This window comes from Podarcis vaucheri (genome assembly GCF_965113315.1).
Source record: "Podarcis vaucheri genome assembly, chromosome: 13".
NCBI lineage: Eukaryota > Metazoa > Chordata > Lepidosauria > Squamata > Lacertidae > Podarcis > Podarcis vaucheri.
In genome coordinates, this window is record NC_138751.1 from 20,283,368 (window position 1) to 20,302,805 (window position 19,438).

The window sequence follows — 19,438 nt, forward strand, 5'->3', positions numbered from 1 at the left end:
TCTGAGTTGACAGATTCAAAGTCATAGTACAAGAAATAAAAACAAATCTTCCCAGTTAATTGTGGGAGAGGGTTTCTTTTCTTACTGATGAAAATATTTTTAACTGATTTAATGTTGCTGGTGGTTTAACATTTTCAAGTTTACAACCCTGGTTTTTGTGTGTGACAGTGGTATTTCAAAGAGTGGCCAATTCTTAATTTGGGTGAATGTAATCAGTTGTACAATTTAGACACTATAAAGTGCTGATTGACTATATTTATTTAATCATTCATTCATTCTCCTTCTCTCTCTTTCTGCCAGGACCTCTACTTCAAGTACACATATAACAACTTCTTGCACGCTCAGGTGGAGGCCTGCCTTAGCAATGTCTTCAGTTCCCATGCTGGGGATGAGACCATTGAGAACCACTCGGAGCCCCTCCCAGAGAACCCTGTCATCCAGCATGTAGGTTTTAGTTGTGGGGTACCTGTGGTTTCAAGCTCTTTGTATGGGTTGGGGCATGAATTGTTGAAGAAAGGAGCAGAAGGTTGAGATCCCATATGAAAAGTGGGAGATGAGAATTGAGGATCAAAGCAGTTTTCAGGGCTAAGAAAACTACAGTGAGTAGAATAGGGTTGAAAGTGGTTGTCTGGGCTTAGTTGACAATCACTGGATTGCAACCCACCTTGGGAATGGACTAGCTGGGAGAGGTTCCCACTGTTTGGCATCCAGAATCTTCTGTCTGCACTTTTCTTCAGTTTTAGCAGAAACCACCAACACTTGTCTAGATTTTACTGTACGCCAGTGAGGACCAGAAAGCTTTTAAACTGCAAGCTTGAAACCTTTTGGGTTCTTGTTATTAAACTGGAATCCTTCTTAGTGAAATGTGATGTTGCTTTTATGTGATGAGCCCCTTTGTGCTCCTCCCTGCAGTTGCTGCAGAAGTGTCGCTTAATCCAAAGAATCTTGTCTGCCTGGGAAGAAAATGAGCTATCGCAGTGAGTACTGGGGTGTCTTGGTTGGATTTTCCTCTCACCATCTTCCCTGGTCTTGAACCCTCTCCCCTGGAAAAAACCCAGTGCCCTGGGCAGACCCAGACGTCAATGGCAATCTAAGATTCCAGAATACAGAATCTCCAAACCATGGCATTCAGCAATTTTAGGAGTGCATTATAATGTCACATAACACTGGGGTGGGCGGACCCTCTCTTTCTGTGCCCCCTTTTTCCTGGACTTCTTTCTGCTCATTCCGTAATGCAGCCTTCCTCATCCTGGTAACCTCCAACTCCACTCCCTTTCATCCCAAGCCAGCATGGCCAGTGGTAAGGGGTTATGGGAATTGTAGTTCAAAATATCTGGTTTGGGTAGTCTGTCCTTCAAGGCTCTTTTTGCTCATAGTGTTTCATGGCGTGCTTGCTAGTGCCTTCCATTCCCTGAAGTCCTGACCTCCTGCTCAGGATACTTATACTCTTCCATGCACCTGGAATATTCCTGCTACTTCTTGTTTAAAAAAGTGTGTGTGCGCACGCGCGCGCATGCATGCTGCTGTAACTCCTTCCAACAACCTCTAGTCTTCTGTGAGAGTGTGCTGAGATCAATCCATTCTACAGTTCAGGGAAATAGTCTGGCTTCCTTCTGGTCATTCCTTATGCATAATCAAGCCAGTTTATCCGGCTTCAACCTACAAAGGCCATACAGATTCTAAAGCCTCCCATTCCTCTATCATTCCACCTATGCCTTTCATTTCCTAAGGGACATGGCCTGCAGGAACCATGAGTCTCCATCCTCTCCCATCTTCTGTTGCAGGTCTGATGGGGGAAGACGCAAGGGCTACATGGGGCACCTTACCCGCATTGCCAATGCCTTAGCTCAAGCCTCAGAGAAGTGGCCCCACTCCACCCTTATCAAGCAGCTCTTGAAAGGTAATGGGTTTGGCAGCTCCAGGGGGGTCAGGGTCATGTGCCCTGCATAGGATCCGCTCAAATGATTCTTGAAGGGCTTTGTTCCTGAAGCGTAAGCTCTTTGGCTCATGTAAGCATTCTGAGAATTCCACTCCTCGCCTTTTCCAGTGGGAGAAATAGGGGGCTCATCTCTGTGCTGGAATGCCGCTGAGTCTGTGGTAGGATGTGATGTTTATATAGGGAGTTTCCATCTGAGCAGGAGCTGGAGATCACTGCCTTTCTAGGTCTATTCTTCAGCCTTAAGAACCCAAGTTAAAGAAAACTGGGTTTTTATAGTTCTGCAAATGTGCATACCATGGGTGTGTATTTGTTTAGGTTTGGAAATCTGCATTCATATTCATTGGAGACTGGGAAATTAGGGTTTTTGGGGGAGGCAGGGAGAAAGTCAGGGATATCATATCAATTGTGTGCAAGTTCTGCTAAACGAACCTTGTGGGCCAGCTTATTTGTTCATATGGCTGGAAACCCAAGTTGGAAATGGTTGCTACATTTTTATCCAAGGAGTTGAAGGCAGTGTATGTGGTGCCTGCCTCCAGCCCCATGTTATCCTTATAGCATCCCTGGGCGGTAGGTTAGACTGAGAGAGTGGCTGGTCTAAGTTCTGCCAACAAGCTTCATGGCTGAAAGGGAACTTGAACCTGAATCTTTGCAGAATTAGAGTCCAGTGCTCAACACGCTACCTGATCATGTCTTCATGGCTCAGTAGTTGTAACAAAGTGCTTTTATCGTTTTGGGCCCATAAGAGGCATTCATGTCAAAATCATGAAAAACTGATGGGCTCTCCTTTTTCTGTTGACACCACTTGATTGTGTCTGTATTGGGAAGATGGGGAGGGCAGACAGAGGGCCTGATGACTTGCTCTGTTATTTTTACCTCATGGAAGAATGTAAATCCCCCCCCCCAATAGTTCCTAGTAGGCAATTGCTGATCTCATACCACCCATACTTATAAAAGAGGCTTGTGGCATTTTGAAGACTAAACAAATCTATCATGCCATAAGCTTTTCTGCATCAGAGTCCACTTCATCCGTTGCAATATACATTGCAAGCATTTCTCCTAGACAGATATTTGGTCTGATCCTAGATGACTTTAAAAGGGAATTGTTAGACTGATCCATGAAGTAGAGCTCTGTCAATGGCTGCTAGCCATGGTAGCTTATATATAGAAACTTTATGTTCAAAGGCAGTAGCAGTTTGGGGGAGGGGGGCTTTCTGGAAAAAACATCTCATAAACCATTTCATAAACTGTTGCCGCCTTCTTCAATCTGATGCCCCCAACAGCCCCGGCCAGCACAACCTGACCCTATTATTTCAGGAGTGGGGTTGAGCTTCCATTTCAAAGACATGAAATCCTGTTCCTCTCCCCTTATACCTTCTCTTGGAACAGGGAGTAATGTTAAACAAAATTTCATGTGCTTGGAATGGATTCGGGCAGCTCACACATGGTGAATGAGCTTGACCTCACTCAGTAACAGCTACTGCTTTGCACACATTTGGAAGAGGTTAAGCCAACCTGTGGTGGAACATTCAAGTGAGCATCCTGAATAGAATTTGTCAAATGAAGCAAATGTAATTGGCTAAAGTAATGTTTAACTGCTCGCATAATTCCACTTTCTGCGAGCTTTCATAATGATTTATTAACTTATTGGATCTAGAGGGTGGTTTATTTTTATACTGCTTTTCATCCCAAATTCCCCCAAACTAGGGTAGCTAAGGTCCTCTGCTGATCTTGGTCTTGGTAAGAAGAGAAAAAGGGAACTGGTGGGTGACAGCTGGGGAAAGGGAATGCAGATTTCTTCTGGTTGACGGGAAGCTATCATTCATGTGTGGCCGCTCCCTCTTGTATTTTGCCATTTCCACTTGCTACCACAATGTGTATAATAAAGTAAGGTCCTTGTGCCATCTCACCCACCTGAGCTGACGTGTTCCACTTTGCAGAGCTGCCTGAGGAGGAACAGGAGCAGTGGGAGAAGTTTGTCTCAGGGCCCTTGTCGGAGACTAACAAGAAGAACACTGTGGATCTTGTGAGTCCCCTCTCTTTGTGTCTTACGCTCCAGCCACTCCTGATTATAAAATGGTTGGCAGGGTTCTGGAAAAGGTACTACAAGAGAATGGGAAAACGGTCCCCTTTCTTTCTGCATCCATCGGAGCGCTCTCTGTTACTGTCACATGCCGCATGTACTAGGTCTTACCACTGCCATTGGAAAAATGAGCTTTGTGGCTCCAGAGTTAAGCACTTGGTTTTTTGGTTAAAGGGCTGCTTTTCCAGCTGGCCAGAGTCTGCCAAAATGCTTAGCTTGCGGCGGCGGAATTGATAGAACAACTACAACTCCCATCAGCCCTCTGGCCAATGGTCAGGGGTGAGTTGGTCCGTCAACATCTGGAGGGTCACAGGTTCCCCACCATTTCTGTGGGGAATAGTAGGTTCTATTAGCTGATTCTCTGGGGCTTGGCCACTCAATCTTTGCCTTGTGTTTTATTTTGTTTTATTTGCGTCAGAAGACTCACCTAATGGATTCCTTCATTTTCCTTTTCTTCAGGTTAACATGCACAATCTCCACTCGTCAAGTGATGATGATGAGAACGACCTCAAGGAGTTCAGCTTCCCTCAGGAGGCTGTCCTGCAGCAGGCAAGTGCGGCACCTTCCAGTTGTGCACCATACCTTGTCCCCTTGTCTTGCCAGGGCTGGAACCACTCCCACCTGTGTGCTTGCTTAGAAACCTAGAACAATTTCCCCATCCCTAAGCAGGCGCAGGGTCTAAAATTCTTAGGCCTGCTTTGGGCACTTCCCCTGATTTTCTTCTTTCTTCTCCACAAACTTTAATTTGTATCCTGCCAGTCCCATTCCTCACCCCTTCACCACAACTACATGTGGAATCCTGGCATTCTGTTCTCCTAGTTGCCACTTTTCAGTACCTTTTCGTTGTCTTCATGAGTTGCTTTGTACACAGCTTTGTATCTCTTACCCAAAAAAGTGGGTTACAAAGTGATACAATATGAAACAGCTAAACGAAATGCTGGTCAGATGCCGCTTGTCATCAAGCAAATGATATTTGGGATGAGCTCCTTCCTGTAAGCTGAGTTCAAATAGGGTTCACTTGGCAGATTTGGATTAGGAGCTGTTTGGGGAGGGGGGAATGACTATTGTATTCATGTGTTCTCATACGGCATTTAGGTAGATCCATTGGGCCTAGTAAGTTTCTCTTCCTCTCTCTTCATATACCCTTCCCCCCATATTTCCATTTGAACTGTAATTCACATTTACCCTCATTTCCTTTTCCTCCTCCACTTTATAGGCCTTTGTAGATTACCAGCTGCAGCAGATGACTTCGGCATTCATTGACCACTTTGGCTTTAACGATGAGGAATTTGGCGAGCAAGAAGAGAACGTCAAGTTAGTGACACGGTTCACGGCCTCCCCTTTCCTCTCCCCTTTGCCGTGCTTGTGTGTCATCGTCTTGTTTTTTACTTGCTCTGTGCTCTTTTGGCTGAGAATAAGCATAGCCTCCAGTGGGAACAATAGCACGCAGCATCAGGGGGGGTTTCTGCGTAGTTCCGGCAAGGAAGCATGCTTGTCCTGAGGGGCTCACAGTCAGAACTCTGGATGGGGTGACGTGTCCATAACCCCACATGGGATTGCACCTGCTCGGGCTGGCAGTGCGTGGAGACACCTGGCCTCATTTGTACTTGCCAACAAGAAGGAGATTATTCATTGGCCTGCCGCAAAATCTGGGGCGCATGTAATTTGCATGCACTTGGACACGGCACTTGGTGCTGGGCATTTTGTCCTGGAGTAAGAAAGATGCACAACGTAGACCTGGGAAGGGACATGTGGTCTGTGGCCTCTTGTCCTGAAGTTCTGCCTATAGGAGATGTTAGAGGCTCATCCTGAGCAAGGGGCTGAGGTCTGTAAGCCAGTGTTGCTTGTCTTCTCTTGAGAAGGCAGGTGGAGGGCCCAGGAAGCAAGGGGAGACATTTCCAGCCTGGTCTTGAGCCCCCGTTCTTTTGGGGGGGAAAAGGATCATGAAAAGAGCCCTAGTGGGTCAAACCGAAGGCTGTTCTTGTCCAGCATCCTGCATCCCTTTCTGGCCATTGAGATGCTTCTGAGAAGCCCACAAAGCAGCGCAGGATAGGTTCCGTCAGCCATTTGGAATGGAAGGGTGACCAGGTTCCTGAGGAGGAAGAATGAGATTTCTTCCAGACCCAGCTACCACCTGAGTCTCTGGCTCCAAACGTGCTTTGCTCAATTCGCTAACTAGATCATCTTGCCTGGTAAGGAGGAAGGTGCCTTGGATTCCTGGGTCCTGTTACCATCTAAATATTTAATGTTCTCAGCAAAGATTGCCCAAGAGTTTGTCCTCTGCCTCCCTTCCCCCCCCTTTTTGGCAACAGCTTTAGCATGAATCCCATCTTTCCAAAGGGCTGAAATAGCGCAATAGAGGGAGTCTAGGGTGACATGGAGAATTCGCTCACCCCACCCCAGGGCAGTCTTTCTTTTCCCAGCCCCCCTGATTTCATGTGTCTGCCTCTCTCTCTCTTTCTCTCCCTCTCTCCCTCTCTCTGCCTATCTGCCCTGCAGTGCTCACTTCCGACAGCTGAAAAGGTAATGCCTAACACGCTGCTATGCTCCTCTCCAGCCACAGGCGGGGGTGTAGGGCTACATCCGTCCCCCACATCTGTGCAGTTCCACCTACCTCTTCCCCAGTTAAGGGTGCACCACCCAAGCAGATCAGACTAGAAGTGAAAGCCCAGGTGTATTCTGCATGCGCACATATTGAGCTTCCCTCTTGTATGTGTGTTTTAAAGTATATCTTTGTGCCCTGAACCCTTTGGAAATAAGATGGACAAAACAACAAGGGCATGGGAAAAAACACTGGTAGCTCGGTTGGTAGAGCACGAGACTCCTAATCTCTAGGTCATGGGTTTGATCCCCACATTGTGCAAAAGGTTCCTAGATTCTACAGTTCTATGGCTGGCAGAAGCCTGGGTGGCTTCTCCTCTCCTGATAGCAACTCAAGGGTGTTTTAGTTCTGGCTGCCACTATGGCTGTTCCTGCCATTATGTAGATAATACCGGGAACAGAAAAGGGATCTGAAGCTAATTCTTCTTATGGGAAGTGTTCAGAGGCAAAGCGCACGCTAGCTTGGGGATCCTGTCCATTTGGGAGAGGCAGATCTGTGAAAATGCTCATGTGAGGAGAAGTCACCTCTCTATATCAACTAAGATGTCCTTAGGCAATCTGCTGTCTCTGTCTCATGCCACCACCCCCAATCTCCAATCTCCAATCTCTTGAGGTAAGAGCAACTTAATTTGCATGGCCCTGCCTAGTGGAGCAAGTGGGAGGGGCAATCCCTTCTCCCGCCAGAAAACAAAGCTTTGCGGTAGGTTCAGTGCTACGTTCTTTCCCAAACTTAGGCCTTGGTCCTTTCCCGTGCCTACATGCAGTCACGTTCCGATCTTCATCTCGGTCTTCTTGTTTTCTTCCAGTGCTCCCTTTGACAAGACGGCCAACATCACCTTCTCCTTGAATGCTGACGACGACAGCGTAAGAGCCGCTCCTCTAGACCTTTACTCCTCTTTGCCTCCCATCTGCACCCGGCCTGGGCTCTGATCCATCTCTCTCCTCCACCCTTTTCTCACAGCCCAACTCCAACCTCTTCGACATCTGCTACAAAGAGCGCATCCAGCAGTTTGACGATGACGACGAGGCTGACGGTTCCGACGGGGAGGACATCTGGCAGGAGAAGGAGGCTGCTGTCTCTTCTGGTATGGCACAGCCTGCCACAGTCAGGTAGGAGAAGATCCCCTGCCCAAAGACCTCCTGGCACTCTCGGGGTGTGCCAAATGGGCTTTGGACTAAGGGTGCCGATTGGTTCCTTTCACTCTTGCTTTCCTCCCTTCACACAGAAGAATTTTCCTTCATGTTCATCGTGCTCACTTTGATTTTCATAAACTTCTTCCAAGCACACTTCATGCATTTAATATTTGTAAAAAATATTTATATACCACCTGGTACAATCTGCCTTAAGGTGGTGTACATGAATATAAAGTGTGCTAAAACAATCAGAACAGCGAATAAGATGCAGCTGGTAAAATGCAACATTGACTGACTCCCCAACAGTAAATACCAGAGCACAGGCCTTTTTCTTTCCCCTAATTTTATTTATTTATTTATTGAATTTATATGCCGCCCTATACCCAGGGGTCTCAGGGCAGTTTACAGAATAAAATCAAGATATAAAACTACAAAATGCATAATAAAAATAAAAAACAACAACCCAATAGCCCCCCCCCCAAAAAAACCACATTTTAAAAGGGCATAGGATGTCAATCAGATCATCCAAAGGCCTAGTTAAAAAGGAACGTTTTTGCCTGGCCTAAAGGTGTATAATGAAGGCGCCAGGCGAACTTTCCTGGGGAGAGCATTCCACAGACGGGGAGCCACTGCAGAGAAGGCCCATCCTATGTACTAATATCAATGAAGTCATATTTCTCCTGCTTTGACTCCTATAAAATTAGCTTTCATTGTCTTGTTACGTCCTGTGTAAAGCACACTTTTCTCAGTTGTTGTCATCCTGTTCTTTCCCCTCCCTTTTTGTGTCCTGTCTCTTTAAATCAGCCTTCGGCCATGCTGGCTGGGACTGATGGGAGTTGTAGTCCCCAAGCATCTAGGGGGCACCAGGTTGGTGAAGACTGCTTTAGTTGGACTCTTTAGACTTGTTGCGATAGGGCTTTCTGCTCATAGGGAAGAGGGCTTCCTCTCCCACCCGCTTGCCTAGGCAGGACTTCTAGAAGCTGCTTTCTCTTTCTTTCGCAGGTCTGCTTTATTACCTAGTTTTAAGTCGTTCGGTCAAGGAATAAGGCTTTCCTAAGCCCACAAGGGCTTCATTTCTACAAAGCCTTTTCTCCTTCTGCCAGGGCCTAGCTGGTTTCTAATTTGTAATTTGTACAGTACTCAGCACAGCCCAAATTGCTTAATAATTCATAGCGCTATTATTAGTAGTAATGAAATCCCGTACTGCGATGAATTGGTGTACAGTATCTGCCTCCCTCTTATAAACGTACGTGGCCAGTCTTTTAAGTCTGCTTCTCCCCACTCCTATTTCCCAGCCGTTATTTGTCCCCCTGAAGATGGTCTCTGTTTTATGCCAATTATATGTTTCTTTGGGGGATCTGCTGTTTCCCCCCCGCTTACCTAGTCTAATAACTCTAATACTGAAAGCCGGGTTTTACAGTCTCTTTTGGTTTCATTCTTTTTCTCTTTTTTTCAACAAGTGGGAATTTTCTCACTGAACGAGAGGCCCTGTTTTTGTTGCCTACATCTTATAAAAGCCCTGTGGAGCTCCTGCTTTCTGTCTCTCTCTCTCTCTCTCTCTCTCTCTCTCTCTGTACTTTAGCTTGCTGGGAACCTATTGGAGGGGTAGGCAACGGATTTTCCTGCAGATGTGGTAAACTATAACTGCCATCAGCAACAGCTAGCGTGGCCAATGGTATAATGGATGATGGGAGCTGCTGTCCTAAACAGCTGGGCCAGCCACTGCTTTACACCTCTTCTCCATTAGCATTTCCAAATGCAATGGCCTTTTTGAGGCCAGTCTTGTCATTGCCAGAAATTAACTTGAACTTTATTCTTGAATTTTCTACCATTGCCAGTTCATTGGGATTTTGCTAGCTAGATCTAGGAATTTCTCTTAATAGCCCGCCCCCCAAATTACTTTACCCTATTGGATTGTTTTCTTTCCATTCACTTGTGAAGAAAAGAACTGTTCTCCTTCACAGCCCTGGTCTCTTTCATTCCTCTCTCCTCCTGGCATTTCAGTTAGTGCTTGAAGGGTGTCTGGCAGCATACAGGTTGCACAGCAAGGACCCAGGCTGAATCCTCAGAACCTCCAGGGCAGCGATTCTCAACCTGTGGGTCCCCAGATGTTGTTGGACTACAACTCCCATCATCCCTAGCTCATTAGCTAAGGGGACTCACAGGTTGAGAAAGGCTGCTGCAGGGGAAAGTACCTTGCGTAGCAGGGGTTGGAGCCCAGGACCTGCTGCCAGTCAGAGTAGGTGAATACTAGGTTAGAGGGACTCAGTGGTCCATCTTCGTATGAGGCAGCTTCATGTGTTTCTGGTGCGGAGAGAGGGGTAGTATCTCCCATTTGTCCAACAGGGTTGGGATGGAGAAACTTGCCTGCTGTGCGCATGATCTGAAATATCTCTCTTCCTTTCTTCCCCTCCTCTCCTTTTCGTTTTAAGCAGGAGCCTTGGCAGCACAGATAGTGAGGACAGTGAAGACTCAGAAGAGGGAGAAGGAGGCGAGGAGGAAGATCCCGGTGGGGGAGATGGAGATGCCACACGTGTCAGCAACGGTTGCGGTGAACAGACGGAGGTGGAGAGAACGTCAGGAGGTCAGGGCTCCAGAGAGACCCATGTGGTCCAAGGGAGGGATTTGGTGGAGGGTGAAAGGGAGGCTTGTCACATCTGCTTATTGACTTGGGGATGCTCTGCTACAAATAAGGAACAGCAGAATCCAACACAGGCAAGCTTTGGGAGTGGGAGGGAGCGAGCGAGCAGCATACCAATTCCAAGCCACATGGGAAAATACCATATTTTTTGCTCTCTAAGACTCCCTTTTTCCTCCTAAAAGGTAAGGGGAAATGTGTGTGCGTCTTATGGAGAGAATGCAGGCTATGCAGGTATCCCAGAAGCCAGAACAGCAAGAGGGTCTGCTGCTTTCACTACGCAGCGATCCCTCTTGCTGTTCTGGCTTCTGGGATTCAGAATATTTTTTTTCTTGTTTTCCTCCTCCAAAAGCTAGGTGCGTCTTATGGTCTGGTGCATTTTATAGAGCGAAAAATATGGTAATTTATCTGAAACTAGAGGATTTTGAAATTCAAGCAGGAGAGTGATAGATTTTGCCTTGGTCTTCCTGCCATTTTCCTTGTGATCTCTCTTTCTCTCTCTCTCTCTCTCTCACTCACACACACACCACATTTATGTGATCATCAGTATCTGGGGAAGGTAGAGATTTCAGGGCCTGGATTGTATCACTGGTTAGATCTGACCTCCTTTTCTAATTTGTTCTTCCCAGATCCTGACTGGGCAGATAGCTCCTCTGATTCTTCCTCGGAATCTATGGTGTTCTCACAGCCTGTGGCAGCTGACACAGGAGCAGCGGTGTGGGATCGTCCCAACTCAGATGCTTCCTGCCCCACCACAGATAAGAATTGGGCCTCATTTGCAGAACCCCATATACAGCAAGAGAGGTGAGGCCTTGGAAGGCTTAACCTGTTTAAGACCAGCTGGATGTTCAGAGCAGGAGACTATTTGGGCGTCGGAGGGAGATAATGAACCGGCCGAGCCGTTGGAAGTCACTGGGGAGGCTGGTACTGAGGGAGATGGGTTTGAGGCATCAACACCTGAACAACTCTTGCTAAAGCATCTCTCACTGCCCATATGTTACTTGGCCAAGTTGAAGCTACAAAGCCCTGGACAAGTTGGGTTCAGGATACCTTAAGGGCTGCCTGAGCCCTTATAGGCCAGCTTGTTCACCAAGATCATCTGAAGGAGCACTGTTAGTTGACCCTGCATTATAGAGGCCTACTGGCTTCAGTTGGAACTTGGGTTCCCAAACTGTGCTCCATGATCCACTAGCGTCCTGGGAGCCTCATTCGGGTGGTCCTGCAGTATGGCTGTGAATTTGTGGTTGAAGACAGGAGATGGCACATTCATTGCATTACATATTCACATTGATTTTTCATTGCATTTTTATTGCTTTCTTTTAGTCCTTACATTGCATTACAATTTGAATTCTGTGGAATTCAAATCATTAATACAATAAAATATAATCTGTAAGAAATAAAAGAAACTACGAAAATACAGTGAAAAATCAGCCGACATCTAGCATAGCACATTACAGTTGCTACAACAGGCAGAAAAATCATTAAGTGGCCATTTTCAAATTGTCCGTGGGAGGAAAAAAATGGGAACCAGGAATCAGTTCATTAATGTTTCCAGCCCCATGCTGTGAGACCCTCTTCAAGCAGAGATTAGGTAGGCATTCACCTTGTTGAATTTTCAGGTATGCAGCTATTTCAGCTTCCTTGGTTAGACAGTCATTTTAGTGATTATTTTGCATTTTTTCCTGTGTTATTTTGTTTCCTTGTACTTGCATATATTGTGCACAGCCTTGATATTTTACGAGTTGGAGGCATACAACTAAATTGAAATTAAAGACCCGACCCCACCTTCTGATTTTATCCTTTTGGCTTCCAGGCCCCCCAAAGCACTTGTGGACCCTGCTTCCCCTGCAGCCCCCCCTCAGGAAGTGACGCAAAGCAATGTATCCACAGCAGGAGGTGAGTGGCGACCTACATCTTCAGAAACGGGATGGCATCCAGAATGTGAGGCGTTGCTTCTTCTCTCCCCTCCCACACAGCTATTCTTCTCCACACTCCTTGGCACCTGCTGGTTTGCGTACTGTGAAATGGTTTCCCTTACTGTTGCAAACATGCGAGCGCTCGAGCAACACATTTTCTAAGTTGCTCGCCCAAACGTCTCAGTCTCTCACCTCTGCCAAGTGATCTGCCCCTTTTGGAGGGGAAAGACATTTGGATTGTGCTTTAGGAAAACAGTTGGCCAGCCGGTCCTTTCCATAGGCTGGTAGCACTGGGACTCGGCTGCTGGCAGGTGGACTTCTGTGACCTAAATAAAATCTGTAGTTGGCTGCTCTTGCTCTGCCTTAATAGAAGTGGCTGCTCTAACCTAGGGCATGGCCCAGATGATGCCATTAACCTAAAGTACATTTCCTTCCTAGCTACCTCAAATTGAAAAAATAAAGTTCTGGTGACCACAGCAGCCACCTCGTAGTTATAGGGCCCCAATTGGCTGGAAAACTTCAGGGACTCCCTGGAGGAGGGGTCCTGGAGGAGGTGTAGTTCTCATGGTCCTTGTTAGGTGGCCAACTACCCATTCCTTCAGGCTTCTCCTTCCTCTCTCTTCCCCTCCCCTTTGTCAACGAGGGACTTTTGTCCTTCTCCACAAATGACTATAAGGCGACAGTAAACATAGAATAGCCCAGCGGTAGAGAGGGGGCAGTTCGGAGTAATGGACCCTTCCCTTAGCATCTCAGCAGTTGGTTAGGATGACAGAGCAACTTGCCTGTTTCTTTCCAGTGAGCTTCATACCTTGAGCAGGGAGGGTTTTGGACCTGGGCTTCCCACATCAGAGCCAATCTTTCTAACCTTTGCGCCACTCCCTCTCCACCCTAAGCCACTTCCCCTCATGACCAGCCCACTGGAAGTCCAGGAGTTTTTACAGCACATTCTTTTTGTGCAGCTGTGGAAGTTTGCTGCCACCTAGTCGTGTGGCGCTGTGGGTTAAACCACAGGGCCTAGGGCTTGCCGATCAGAAGGTCGGCGGTTTGAATTCCCGCGATGGGGTGAGCTCCCGTTACTCGGTCCCAGCTCCTGCCAACCTAGCAGTTTGAAAGCACATCAGAGTGCAAGTAGATAAATAGGTGCCACTCCGACGGGAAGGTAAACGGCGTTTCCATGCACTGCTCTGGTTCGTCAGAAGCGGCTTAGTCATGCTGGCTACATGACCCGGAAGCTGTACGCTGGCTCCCTCGGCCTATAGAGCGAGATGAGCGCTGCAACCCCAGAGTCGGTCACAACTGGACCTAATGGTCAGGGGTCCCTTTACCTTTAGTCGTGTGAGCTTCCTTAAACACCCCATGACTGTCGTGCCTTCTGCTTCCCTACTGTGTGTCTCTAGTACATATGAATGCGAGAACCCTGGGGAGGGGGGGAGAATATAGGCAGCTTATGCCTGGAAGCTCAGAAGTAGCATCTCCGTAGAGGTGAGGTTTACAGCAGTTGAGAGGGGCTTGGCTTTCATACATAACCCTTTCTGAGCCTGTCTGCTGCCTCTGGACGTGATACACCCATCACCATTTTATCCACTTACTATTGAACTTCTTTCCCTCTTTTTCTCCCCAACCCCACCCCTGCAGAAACCTCTAGTGTTCAACAGGAACCTCCCACTCCAGACACAGGCCCCCCAGAAGGGGGTGACCCACCAAATCCCGTCACCATGACAACAGTAGCCAGGTAAGATGGTTAGGTGTGATCCATGATGCAGATGGCTCTTGGTTCACCTGAAAAGTTGCTAAGAAGAGGAGGAGGAGTTTGGATTCGATATCGCTACCTGAAGGAGTCTCAAAGCGGCTAACATTCTCCTTTCCCTTCCTCCCCCACAACAAACCCTCTGTGAGGTGAGTGGGGCTGAGAGACGTCAGAGAAGTGTGACTGGCCCAAGGTCACCCAGCAGCTGCATGTGGAGGAGCGGAGACGCGAACCCGGTTCACCAGATTACCAGTCTACCGCTCAACCACTACACCACACTGGCACCCAATTTTTAAGATGAATAAGTACACTAATATCAACAAAATGCTCCAAATGTCACCAGGTATATTGGAAGAGTATTAATATATATATATCTGTGTGTAGACACATGTGTAAAAACAAACACACACAGTCTAGTTGGTGGAGTTAAAACATTTTTTAAAATAACCAACCTTTGACATTGATGGTCACCGTGGTAAATGTTACTCTGCGCTCTAGCAAGCAGAACACATGGATCTCTTAATGATCCCACTTCCGAAAAACAAAAGAGAAAGGAACCACAACCCCAGGCTTGGGTGGCATGGCAAACCAGGCCACTTTTTTTCCCAGCAGCATGGCAGGGGCAGGGGATTTCAGCAACAGGCACCAGCCTGCTGCTCATTCACATTAAACCATAGATTGCTGTAACATGTGAACCACCAGACTGTTACAGATCTGGGAGCTTGTCCCTTTTAAAGTGGGTGATTTTGAAGCTTTCCTTTTCAGTCAGGCTTTTCGTGACTAGGACTTAGGGAAGAAGAGAGAAGGAATTGTCTTGTTATGCTGGCTCTGATTTTTATCTGGTCCTTTTTTGTTGTGTTATCTACACTGTTGAATTTGAACTGTATTCCAGTGGGAGAATTATTTGTGATTTGAAAAGCAGGTTAAGATGGACCTAGGGAATAAATACATCACATATTAGAGGGCTGCAACCTTGAAAGGCTGGTATGAAGGAAAATTTGCCTCTTAATCTGGCTTGAGGGGATAGGGCAGAGGTTATTGACACCTTGTCAGTATCCTTTTGCAGTTCTTTATTCCCTTTCAGTAGTATTCCCAGGGAACCAGGGTGGATTTGATTTAAATCAAATTGATTAAAATCAGAATTTGAATCACTAGTCAGTAAGACTTGATTTAAATCATTTCTTTACAGAAAGACTCATTCTTGCTGGTATAATCTTAATATTTACAACCAGGTGAAGGTTTTATTTTTGGAATAATAAATTTTCAGAGTAGTTTTTACAGTTATATGAAAAATTACTGGTTTGGTTATACTATTAGAAATACATAGACAGATAATTATGAAATTATTGTGAGATTTAATAAGATAACGGTTTATATTTGGACAACTTTTCTGCTGTACTTTATTGGAAGGAGGAAAATAATCATTTCCTTATTAACAATTTAACTAAAACAATAATATTATAGTATATGTATCCATGTTTGTTAACTGATGTTGTTAAACATTTATTTCTTTAAACAGACTGAGTTGTAGCACACATGAAAAACTTTAAACAAAACCTTATTTCCTGATGAATAGCCTTTGGACTATAATGTAACTTAAATAGAAAGCTATCTTTAGGAAGATTTTTCCTCCAAAAGCATTTTATTTTAAAAATCCAATTTAAATAAAAAACATTTGATTTAATATTTTTTTTTAAATCAATTTTTTTAAAAAAATCTAAAAAATCATTGATTTTTATCCACCCTGCTGGAAACCATTAATTTCTGCAGGAGAAACACAGCAACAAAACAGATATAGAGGCCATATTCCTTATGTGATGATCTCTCTCTCACACACACTCCACATTTACGTGATCTTCAGTATCTGGGAACGGTAGAGATTTCAAGACCTGGATTGTATCACTGGTTAGATCTGACCTGCTTTTCTAATCTGATTGTGAGAACAGTGTGTGTCATGTGAAATTTGACACGCCTTTCCAACATGTGCGTGGTGTGACCAGGCCACGGCTTCACTCCTACGCTGCCACCAGTTCCCTCTTGTCTTTCCTCAGCAGCACAGTAGAGCCTCCCCCAACTACCTCTGATTCCGCCCAGCCGCTCCAGGGGACAACAGAGACTCCACAACCCCAGCACAGCAGCTCCCAACAGACAGAAGAGCAGCAGCAGCCGGCAGCCAGGTGAGGAGGGACTGTAGGTAAGAGGAGATGAGCCTGCAAACTGCTCTTTGCTCTGCCTGCCAGGGTGTAGGAAGGATGGCATCTGGGAACCAGGATATGGGTTGGGAGTCCTTGGCTCATGGAAGAGGGTGGGATTCCCCTACAGAACCTCTCTTCTGCTTCAGACGTCGTGAGAACGAGAAGCTCGTTCTTGCTTTTTAATACTGAAAGAAGATGCTGAATTCCGCACGTGATGTAAAACTCCTGGATTGCGCAGCTAGCTGCTCCTTCCCTCCTGCGGGAATACCCTCATTCCTCTGTGTATAAGCTGTAGACGAAATAGTTAACATGCACTCACACCCCGTCCTTGTCTTTCCCCAGATAAAGCCTCTCCGTGGGTCTCGTCACTGGGGAAGGCCCACAGCTGCTTGCTCGAACAAGTCCATTTTGCCAGGGACTGTCCCCAGTCCTTCCGGTGCCTTCACCCCTGTGGGCAGGTGGGGGAGGGGGCAGAAGAGAAAGCAGCAAGGGGCAGCGAAAGAGCCCAGCCTCTCCCCCTATCCCACCCCGAGCAATCACTGAAGAAACCAGGACCTGGTACCGACGAGCACCTGCGAGAGAAACGGATGTGCGTCCCAAGCGCAAAAGCATCTTCCTCCTCCTGGCCCGTTGGTTGGCACAGCCCAGCAAGAGTGCCTCTCCCCCAGGAATTCTGCAGGGTGGGGGGGATCCGTCTCTCCTCCTTTGGCCTCTTTCCCCTACGAAACCCCCCCTCGCCCCGCCCTCCCAGTATGCATACGTACACACTGCTGCACTGAGCAAAACCTGTCTGTTTTGATGCAATTAAATTTTATGCTTATATCGTACCAGAGGTCTTCTGATGGGGGGTAACACTGAACAGGGCGGGGAGAAAAAACCCCATGAAGCAACAATCTCGCCACTGTTTTGAGGGCTCTTCCTCTACCTGACAGCCACACCTGCAAGCACAAGTCTGCCACAGCTCCTCTCTCCTCAGCCCCTGTCTCCAAATTTGCCCACAGGGTGGCAGGTCAGATTAGCATGGCAGAATTATCTCACAGGGTAAAGAAGGATCAGGAGGCTGCCTAAAGCGGCTTCTCTGAAGACCACTGCCTCAAGGTAGGGTTAGGAAGTGCAATGAGGGGGGTGAGGTCGTGTGAGAGCTGTCCTTTCCTTGCTGGGATGAAATCGTGATATTTCTGCCCTCGTGACGCTTGTTTGAAGCTAATATCCAAGAGGAAGCAATGGGTGGCCAAGGAGAGGGAGGCAGAGCCAGCCTTCCCTGTCTCCTGACTGAAAATAGTTGCTTCCATTCCCTGCCTGCCTCCCCAAACATCGCCATCATTTAGGGTTCTTCAACCAGTGTACTCAGTGAAAAGAATTTTTAGGAGAGATGTGTGCATACAACCATGTGAAATCTGGATTGACCCTAAAGTTTCCATCATTTTGTTTCTCCCGCTGTCAGCATACGTCCACCAGCTCCCTGAGATTTAAGCTGGACCTCCTCCCAGTGGATTTTGCCTTTCCCACTCACTTTCCTTCCAGCATTGGTTTGTTTCCTCACTATTAAAGAGCTCCACAGGAAGTCCACAGTCTCTCCCGCATATCCAAGCAGCAGCATGGTCGGGAGGGGAAGCGCAATACCTTGTCATAGCATCTTCCCTCCCATGGCAGTGGTTGTTGAAAAAAGACATGGGGGGGGGGAGATGATACCCATGCCAGCAGCACGTGTTCTATAGTTGGTTTTGGAAATGATCCTTAGCCCTAAGCAGCCCCATTGTGATTTCAGAAACCCCACCAGTCTCCAACAGGGAGTTTGTCCATGAATATTGGCTTGTCCTTCAGCTTCATTGTGGCTGATTGACAGACACCAGCTGCACATTAACAGATAAAAGGGTTGGTGGCTGCATTTTGGCCCACGTCCTCGCTGCTCCTAACTGCAGCAATCAAATATGGATCCAAATATTGCAATCTTTTCCCTCGGGAGTCCTCAGAAACGGAGAGGGTTTCTTTCTCTGGGGTTATGCGGTGGGATTCACCTTGCAGAACTACAGCAAGTACATTGTAGAAAAGTAACTTTAGACCCCCAGTTTATTCCCCCTGCATCCCTGAATCTGTTTGGGTTGTGTGGGTGGGGTTTTCTGCCCCCCTCCACCTACTTAAAACCAAATTCTCCTGCCTCTTTGAGAGTTCTGGCTCAAAGTCCTGCACTTAACAACACAAAAGACCAAAATGACCCTGGTAGAATGCCCTAGGGACCTATCCCCTTCTCCATAATCCTTGTTCCAAAGAGAAGTGCCCCCCTGCTTCCCAGTTACACTCCCTTGAAGGCCAAGGAGCTCTTATTCTTACCCCAACCAAATCCTGCTCCTCTTCTCTTGGGGCTCCTAGAAACAGGATTTTCCACCAAAGGCCTCAGAATTACTGCTTTTTTCCTCTCTCTTCTGGCCTCCCATCCAGCTGTTGACGTGCTTTGGACTTTTCTGTAGCTCCTTTTTATAGTGTTTAAAGGAAAATGAAATCTCACTGCCTCACCCTTGCCTCTGACTACAGAATTGGGACAAGAGCATTGCAAAAAAGTTCAGCCAAGAACACCTTGAGATTTGGAAGGGTACGTAACGCCAGTGCCCGTGGGGCTTGGTGTATGTGTGGAGGTGGCAAGAAGATCTAATATCAAGGTTTGTAGAGGTCTTATTCGGGACATTGAGCGTGGTAGGAAGCGAAGTCACGGTGGAGGGACCTTTCCCTTGCGCAAGCACTAAGCACCCTTCACCCCACCTCTTTACTTCCAGGTGGTCAGTAAACTTGTACCCCTTCCCCATCTCTCCCTTTCCTTTTTCTCCCACCCCCATATAAGTGGCAATATTTCTTGAAGCTCTTAAACCACAAAGGACAGAGGTGGCCTTTCGCGTTGTCTGCGTCACGCCATGTTCATGCCATGTCAGTAATTTCTTTTTTTCTTTTTCCCTGTGTGTGTGTATGTGTGTGTTCTATTTGAATAAAGAGATTCTATGGCCGTAATGGACTTGGCTCTCTGCGTTTTTCTACGAAACAATAGTTCCTTAGCTGCCTCCTCCCGCTCCGTGTGTCACACCGCCCGCCCGCCCCCAAAAAAACACCAGTGTTAAGAGTCCTGATGTTACAGAATGGACTATACTATCAATATAGGAAGCCACCTTGGAAGGAGTTATTTTACTTATCACCACCTT

General features: G+C 46.9%; 1 protein-coding gene across 10 annotated transcripts in view; it reads left to right on the forward strand.

The window, feature by feature from the left end:
* Positions 1–19,250, forward strand: part of PPP6R1 (protein phosphatase 6 regulatory subunit 1) — a gene marked incomplete at its 3' end in the record, with an annotated part of 49,862 nt that extends 30,612 nt beyond the window's left edge. For 4 of the 10 annotated variants that reach the window (XM_082196924.1, XM_082196920.1, XM_082196917.1 and 1 more), the window contains exons 10-24: positions 301–444; positions 913–977; positions 1,785–1,900; positions 3,877–3,962; positions 4,479–4,568; positions 5,236–5,333; positions 6,519–6,542; positions 7,427–7,484; positions 7,582–7,730; positions 10,187–10,338; positions 11,022–11,196; positions 12,206–12,288; positions 13,944–14,040; positions 16,107–16,232; positions 16,593–19,250. In XM_082196924.1, coding sequence (XP_082053050.1) covers positions 301–444; positions 913–977; positions 1,785–1,900; positions 3,877–3,962; positions 4,479–4,568; positions 5,236–5,333; positions 6,519–6,542; positions 7,427–7,484; positions 7,582–7,730; positions 10,187–10,338; positions 11,022–11,196; positions 12,206–12,288; positions 13,944–14,040; positions 16,107–16,232; positions 16,593–16,596 — 1,467 coding nt within the window. Of the gene's footprint in view, positions 1–300; positions 445–912; positions 978–1,784; positions 1,901–3,876; positions 3,963–4,478; positions 4,569–5,235; positions 5,334–6,518; positions 6,543–7,426; positions 7,485–7,581; positions 7,731–10,186; positions 10,339–11,021; positions 11,197–12,205; positions 12,289–13,943; positions 14,041–16,106; positions 16,237–16,592 lie in introns of those variants that run through there. The other 6 variants (XM_082196919.1, XM_082196918.1, XM_082196922.1 and 3 more) reach the window with 6 other exon arrangements.
* Positions 19,251–19,438: the final 188 nt, after the last annotated feature.